Here is an 8,233-nt window from a genome sequence, read left to right as displayed (position 1 = left end):
ACTTCAGGGCCTGAAACTCCCCATAATTCAATTCACCACGGTTGTACATCCGCTAAGGAAAGTCCGCGAAAACTTAAAAACAACATCAATGGAGAAGTCAACATACAAGTGTAAGTAAAATGAATGCAAATAAGTTAGAAATGGTGCTACTAATTCACATGACGCCGCAAACACATCTCGTAAAATGTAAATATGTTTTTGTTTGGTTATCTTTTGGAAATTGTAGAAATTAAAAATTGCCCTCCTTCAGAAGTTCCAGCTAGGCAGGCTAACGTTAGTTAGCTAATTAATTTGCTAGCTATCATACAGTAGTCATGTATTAATAATGATATATTTAATATAAGTAGACATGCGCTCATAATTGACTGTAGCGCATATAAAGCACCTACAAGCTACCGGTGTCTGAAAACACAATCATGGCGGGATGAACGAGTGACGAATTTCTGGGCAAGGGTTGTCCATTTAAAAATCATTCCTCCCTCCCTCGTCCCCTCGCCCTACAAGTGTAAACTCGTCAGACGTCATGACACGTCATCAGAAGAGTCCGCTTCATTTGAGGGCTGAGGGGATAGGTGTGTCTTTTAAGTGTTTGGACCGCAGACATGGATTGACCACGTGAATCCAGGTGAAAGCTGTGATCTCTTATTGATGTCACTTGTTAAATCCACTTCAATCAGTGTAGATGAAGGGGAGGAGACAGGTTAAAGAAGGATTTTTAAGCCTTGACACAATTGAGACATGGATTGTGTATGTGTGCCATTCAGAAGGTGAATGGGCAAGACAAAAGATTTAAGTGCCTTTGAACGGGGTATGGTAGTAGGTGCCAAATGCACTGGTTTGAGTATGTCATGAACTGCAACACTGCTGGGTTTTTCCACACTCAACAGTGTTCTGTGTTTCTCAACATGGGCCAGTATAACTGTGGAATGCTTCAGACACCTTGTCCAGTCTATGTGAACTGAGGCTGCTCTGAGGACTAAAGGGGGTGCAACTCAATATTAGGGAGGTGTTTCTAATGTTTTGTCCACTCAGTGTATATGGTGTATCATATGGCTATGCTTTACATGTACCAATATGTAACCACATTGTGCTAAAGTGACCCCTAGAGGTACTTAGTGGCCATTGCATCTCGATACACCAGGATGTGTGTACACCATTATAACACTAAATATATAGAATACCCTTTTCACACTATTGTGTCAATGCAAATGGTACTGTGTTGGCTTGGATAGTTTCTTTTTACATTGTACTGTACAGCACTGTTCCATCGTTGTGTAACCGGGCCAGCCCAGTACAGCTGGGCTCTGTTATACTATGGTGGATGTGTAACCGGGCCAGGCCAGTACAGCTGGGCTCTGTTATACTATGGTGGATGTGTAACCGGGGCCAGCCCAGTACAGCTGGGCTCTGTTATACTATGGTGGATGTGTAACCGGGCCAGCCCAGTACAGCTGGGCTCTGATATACTATGGTGAATGTGTAACCGGGCCAGCCCAGTACAGCTGGGCTCTGATATACTATGGTGGATGTGTAACCGGGCCAGCCCAGTACAGCTGGGCTCTGTTATACTATAGTGGATGTGTAACCGGGCCAGCCCAGTACAGCTGGGCTCAGTGGTGTGTAAAGGGTACAAGAGTGAACACAGCATAGGAGCACAGCATACCCATAACATGATGCAGTCACCACCATGCTTGAAAATATGAAGAGTGATACTCAGTGATGTGTTGTATTGGATTTGCCCCAAACATAACACTTTGTATTCAGGACAAAAATGTCATTACTTTGCCACATTTGTTGCAGTATAACATCAGTGCCTTATTGCAAACAGGAATATTATTTATTCTATACAGGCTTCCTTCATTTCACTCTGTCATTTAGGTTAGTATTGTGGATTAAATACAATGCTGTTAATACATCAGTTATATCACATCCATTCACCACTGGCCTCATGGTGAAATCCCTGAAAGGTTTCCTTCCTCTCCGGCAACTGATTTAGGAAGGGCACTTGTATCTTTGTAGTGTAACATTACAAATGCACCAATCTCAAAAGGATGTTCAATGTTTCAATTCAATGTTCTACCAATAGGTGCCCTTTTTTGTGAACCTTAGGAAAGCTTACCTGGTCTTTGTGGTTGAATCTGTGCTTGAAATTCACTGATCGACTTAAGGACCTGTGTGGGATACGGAGATAGTCGTTTAGTCATTTAACAATCATGGTAAACAGTATTATTGCACACGTTGAGTCCATGTAACTTATTATGTGACTTGTTAAAGCATATTTGTACTCCTGAACTTAATTTAGCTTGCCATAACAAAAGGGTTGACACCTTATTGACTCAAGACATTTCAGCTTTTTATGTTTTATTAATTTGGAACAATTTTGAAAAACATGATTCCACTTTGACAATATGGGGTATTGTGTGTAGGCCAATGACAACCAACAAAAATCTCAATTCAATCAAATTTTACATTCAGGCTGTAACACGCTAAAATGTGGAAAAAGTAATGGGCTGAAGGCTGTGAATACTGTCCGAAGGCAATGTAGATATAATCCTGTAGTGATACTCTTTACCCTCTGTAATATATACTGAACAAAAATATAAACACAACATGTAAAGTCTTGGTCCCATGTTTCATGAGCTGAAATAAAAGATTCCAGAAATGTTCCATATGCACAAAAAAAAACACATTTCTCTCAAATTTGTTTACATCCCTGTTATTGAGCATTTCTCCTTTGCCAAGATAATCCATCAACATGACAGTTGTAGCATATCAAGAAGCTGACTAAACAGCCTGATCATTACATAGGTGCACCTTGTGCTTGGGACAATAAAAGGCCACTCGGAAATGTGCAGTTTTGTCACACAACACAATGCTACAGATGTATCAAGTTTTGAGGGAGCTTGCAATTGGCACGCTAACTACTGGAATGTCCACCAGAGCTGTTGCAAGAAAACTATAGATTAAAAAAAAGACAAAATCAAGAAAAATATAATTACATTAGTGTAAAATTTGTTTTAATTAATTGTATAAATTGTTAGTCATCACAATATGCACAAGGTCAGTTAGAGGGATAGTGTAGGTTACATTCAATGATGTATATAAACCCTGGATTGCTGATGCTATGCATTGGTCATTGAGAGGCTTTGAAGCCTTCGGGAAGCCATATTGTCATTCCCCAGTAGGAGCAGTCCTCCATTGGATTTTTTATGTTATTTTATTTATTTTTATTGAACTAGACAAGTCAGTTAAGAACAAATTCTTATTTACAATGACTGCCTACGCCGGCCAAACCCGGATGACGCTGGGCCAATTGTGCACCGCCCTATGGGACTCCCAATCACAGTCGGTTGTGATGCAGCTTGGAATCGAACCAGGGTCTGTAGTGACACCTCTAGCACTGAGATACAGTGCCTTAGACTGTTGCACCACTCGGGAGCCCAAATGAGTAGAACTCTACAGCATTTCAATTTAATGTTTCAAGGATAAGGACATATTTTTTCATTTTAAGTTTAGCTCACATAATATAATTTAAAAGTATGGTGTCTGCAATAGAATAAACATGTCAAAAATTAATGTAGACATTAGTAAATGCATTTTTATAGCTTCCAAAATATTTTTTACAATGGAGGAGGAGTACCAAGATGGCTATGCGGTGGCTTCATTACAATGGAGGAGGAGTACCAAGATGGCTGCGCATTGGCTTCATTACAATGGAGGAGGAGTACCAAGATGGCTGTGCATTGGCTTCATTACAATGGAGGAGGAGTACCAAGATGGCTGCTCATTGGCTTCATTACAGAGCCCCCTGTGGCTACGAGCCATCCAGGGTTTAGACGCATCATTGGTTACGTTCAGATATTTCTTCAGAATAATGCAGCACATATTCATGTTCCCCTAATCAGTTGGTTCTCTGTGAATGGGTGGCTTTTATACGTTATAGTCATGTGTCCAAATTCAGGAACCAATCTTTCCTTATAAAGATATCAGGCTTACCTCATAAAGCAAAGCATTATGACGCATGAAATTACGATGCATTCTATTCTAATGCATCACCAAACCATTATCTACCATGATGTGTAAATAAGGAATATTAAAAAGTGTGCTTCACTGAAAATAGTTCCCAGTATGGATTTATAATATATACTGCTTTGACTCTTATAGTAAGTCTGTGTACAGTACACATACATAGAATAAATAGATTGCATTCTTGCTTAAATAATGACAGCACTGTATAATAAAACATGTGGTCTACCGTAACTTTCTTGTGCAGTATACAACAACCAACACGAGATGGTGCTAACTGTATGATAAACAACAAGTGACAGTCCATACAAAGTTGAACATGTCCATTCACAGTGAGCACAAGATGTTGAAAATACATATTGTTTCTATGTTTAGTGAATCTACTGCACTAGGGTTTGTTACCCAGTTGGTCCCACTACTGTTAAATGATGAGATCAGTGATGATTACCAGAAGTGAAGTCTAGTGTGAGCCGGACTTCCTTTGTGTCTTTCAGGTTCCTCTCTACTTATTCATCCTGATTTTCAACCACAAATGCGTGTATATTTTTTGCTCATAAAGCTGTTTTTCTCATTCCTCCAAGATATGAAAAGCAGGTATCTTCACTTCATCTAAAACCATTGAATAGTATGTGAGTTATTCCACAGATTTCATGTCAAAAGTGTATTGGAGTACAATCTTAGAAAAAAAGGTGCTATACAGAACCTAAAATAGTTCTTCGGCTATCCATATAGGAAAACCCTTTGTAGAACCCTTTATTGGTACTAGGTAGAAGCCTTTTGGGTTCCAGGTAGAACCCTTTTGGGTTCCATGGTTCCATGTTCTACAAAGGGTTCTCCTATGGGGATAGCCAAATAACCATTTTAGGGTCTAGATAAGAGTGTGCAGTATGAATGTATTACCTGTACGGTTCTATTTCTGAGTTTGATTAACAAGTGAAAACCAAACACACGCAAAAAAGTATCTACCAAATGCTTTACATTGAAAGATTTTTCTTAATAAAAATAATCGTTTTGTGTTTGAAAAAACGAAGTCAAGGTAGATACAGTCCATAACGCAGGCGAGTGACCCTACCAATATACATTTTCAATGTATATGCTGTACATTGCATTACATTCTCTACATACAGCATATTTCAATGCTGTCATGACGATATGGTAAGTGCAAATATGTTAACCGGTATTGCTGAGGGTGTCTGAAGACAGAATGGGGCACTGAGGAAGATGGAAGGGACCAACCACATCACACTGTCCACAGCTCTGTCTAACACACTGACTGTGGTTGTAGTTCTGGGACAACTGTGGTTGTAGTTCTTGGATACCTGTAGTTGTAGTTCTGGGACAACTGTGGTTGTAGTTCTTGGAAACCTGTGGTTGTAGTTCTGGCACAACTGTGGTTGTAGTTCTTGGAAACCTGTGGTTGTAGTTCTGGGACAACTGTGGTTGTAGTTCTTGGATACCTGTGGTTGTAGTTCTGGGACAACTGTGGTTGTAGTTCTTGGAAACCTGTGGTTGTAGTTCTGGGACAACTGTGGTTGTAGATCTTGGATACCTGTGGTTGTAGTTCTGGGACAACTGTGGTTGTAGTTATTGGATACCTGTGGTTGTAGTTCTGGGACAACTGTGGTTGTAGTTCTTGGATACCTGTGGTTGTAGTTCTGGGACAACTGTGGTTGTAGTTCTTGGGTACCTGTAGTTGTAGTTCTGGGACAACTGTGGTTGTAGTTCTTGGAAACCTGTGGTTGTAGTTCTGGGACAACTGTAGTTGTAGTTCTGGGACAACTGTGGTTGTAGTTCTTGGAAACCTGTGGTTGTAGTTCTGGCACAACTGTGGTTGTAGTTCTTGGAAACCTGTGGTTGTAGTTCTGGGACAACTGTGGTTGTAGTTCTTGGATACCTGTGGTTGTAGTTCTGGGACAACTGTGGTTGTAGTTCTTGGAAACCTGTGGTTGTAGTTCTGGGACAACTGTGGTTGTAGATCTTGGATACCTGTGGTTGTAGTTCTGGGACAACTGTGGTTGTAGTTATTGGATACCTGTGGTTGTAGTTCTGGGACAACTGTGGTTGTAGTTCTTGGATACCTGTGGTTGTAGTTCTGGGACAACTCTGGTTGTAGTTCTTGGATACCTGTAGTTGTAGTTCTGGGACAACTGTGGTTGTAGTTCTTGGAAACCTGTGGTTGTAGTTCTGGGACAACTGTAGTTGTAGTTCTGGGACAACTGTGGTTGTAGTTCTTGGAAACCTGTGGTTGTAGTTCTGGGACAACTGTGGTTGTAGTTCTTGGATACCTGTAGTTGTAGTTCTGGGACAACTGTGGTTGTAGTTCTTGGAGACCTGTGGTTGTAGTTCTTGGAGACCTGTGGTTGTAGTTCTGGGACAGTGTATTTGCCCTCAACATGTGTGACGGAGAACGGTCCAGCCTGATTTTATTCAGTAAACAAACCTACCAGTCCAGAGAGCAATAATAGACTTTAACGGGTCGGTCCGGGTACAAAAAGAACGATCCTGTCTACACAGAATACACAGAATACACAGAATACAGGGGATCAGGATTGAGGAGGAATATACATCCAGAACATCTATATCAAAATTATACTTCTATGGACAAAAAGGTTAACTGACTGATAATAATATTAAGCGTACATATCTGTTCAAAGCAAAGCAAAGGGTCTGCTCATGTGCAGCACTACCACTGAGGTCTTGCTGTACACATTCCCTTCATCTCCAGAGTTACATCTACAATAGCCCTCTATCCCCTTTAAAGGGCACTACCTTAGGCCTATGAACCCTGGTCCAAAGCAGTGCACTCTATAGGAATTAGGGTGACATTTCAGACGTAAACCAAAAGTCTCTGTCCATCCCCGTCCGTAGGTCATTGTATTGTGATGTCCTCAGTGGAGCGGTGCCGTCTCACCCTGGCCTTGCGGTTGTCCACCTGGGTCTGTTTCCACTTGAGCTGACGCAGCTTCTGCTGCCTCTTCTTTTCCCGGTGCCACATCTGCTCACAGTACTCGTCCACGTTCATCCTAGCCGCGCCCATCATGTGCAGGTCCTTATAATTCTTGAAGAGCTGGGCGTGGCTCTGGGTGTGGCTCCCAGGACCTCCAGGGCCCCACCTCAGCCCTGCTCCCCCAGCCCCAGGATCAGCTTCCTTGGCCTGGGATGCTGTCATGCTCTGTTGGGGTATGACCTGGAGGTTATAGCGGGCCAGGACCTGGGAGAAGGAGTGCTCCAGGGTGGTACAGCTGTAGAGGCCAGCGTCCCCTGGTTCCAGTCGCTGCATCAGGAGACCACGCTTCATGTGGACCATACGATCCTCACTCTGGAGCAGCTGGACAAGGACAGCAGGGCAAGACAAGAAAAGGTTCATTATTAGATGAATATTAGTCAATATTAGCTTCCGGCCAATTGGCGACAGATTTTCATGCGGACATTCTAAATTCTGCAGAAAGAAAACATCTCAATTTTCCCACCAGTGGTATGTTTCCACCAAACAAAGTTCTTGCAGATAAAAGTCAGTGTGTTTACGACATAAAGGACATCACATCACGTATTGTTCTAATGTATAGTACAGATGATGAGTTGATAAAGATGTCAGTTTGTGTGTTAGGTCCCAGGCCTTAGTTAGCATAAAGTTAACAAAGAGCTAACATGGAGAGATGTCCGTCTCTCACCTCTCTGCTGACGTGAGCCTGTGGTGGCTGTACTGTCCACTTGACTGTAGCTAGCTGGGACCTGGGAGTACACTCTAGGAAGGTTGAGTTACTCTCCACTCCATATACCATCTTCACTTCCACCGACTCAGAACCTGCAAAGAACAGGATGATGAGAGTTTTGTAGTACAGATGTAGGATCTTAACTTGAGCCAGCTTGCTACAGAAGGAAAAATAATCTCGCAGCAACAGGAAATGTGAATTATTATGTGCATTATAATAAATTGATATTTATGTAGGGGTTGATAAAAAAAAAAAACTGTAAGGGAAAATAAAGCTTGACATTTCAAAGTAGAAATGACAAACTTCAAAAGGCTTTTTAAACCTCAAATACACTACAATATTAGTTATCCTGCCAGAGGTTGATCAAATGAAGATCCTCTAGCTGTAGTCACATTCATAATAGTTGGGTTCCAAGATGACATTGTAAAGTGGCTCTGGATAAGAGTGTCTGCTACATGACTGAAATGTAAATGCTAAAGAGCAGGATGTGTAGA

At 41.6% G+C, this 8,233-nt stretch overlaps 1 protein-coding gene across 1 annotated transcript in view; it reads right to left on the bottom strand.

Annotated features, from left to right (window-relative positions):
- Positions 1-3,215: 3,215 nt before the first annotated feature.
- Positions 3,216-8,233, bottom strand: part of si:dkey-49n23.1 (semaphorin-3D) — a 141,961-nt gene continuing 136,943 nt past the window's right edge. Inside the window, exons 17-18 of the mRNA XM_045705201.2 lie at positions 7,698-7,831; positions 3,216-7,354 (exon numbers count right to left, since the gene is read on the bottom strand). Of these exons, the coding sequence (XP_045561157.1) occupies positions 6,896-7,354; positions 7,698-7,831 (593 nt within the window). The 3' untranslated portion in view covers positions 3,216-6,895. The remainder of the gene's footprint in view (positions 7,355-7,697; positions 7,832-8,233) is intronic.

This window comes from Salmo salar, chromosome 22, assembly GCF_965601325.2.
Source record: "Salmo salar chromosome 22, fSalSal1, whole genome shotgun sequence".
NCBI lineage: Eukaryota > Metazoa > Chordata > Actinopteri > Salmoniformes > Salmonidae > Salmo > Salmo salar.
The sequence above is the reverse complement of the archived record's forward strand: the minus strand, read 5'-3'. Positions and strand labels throughout refer to the sequence as shown.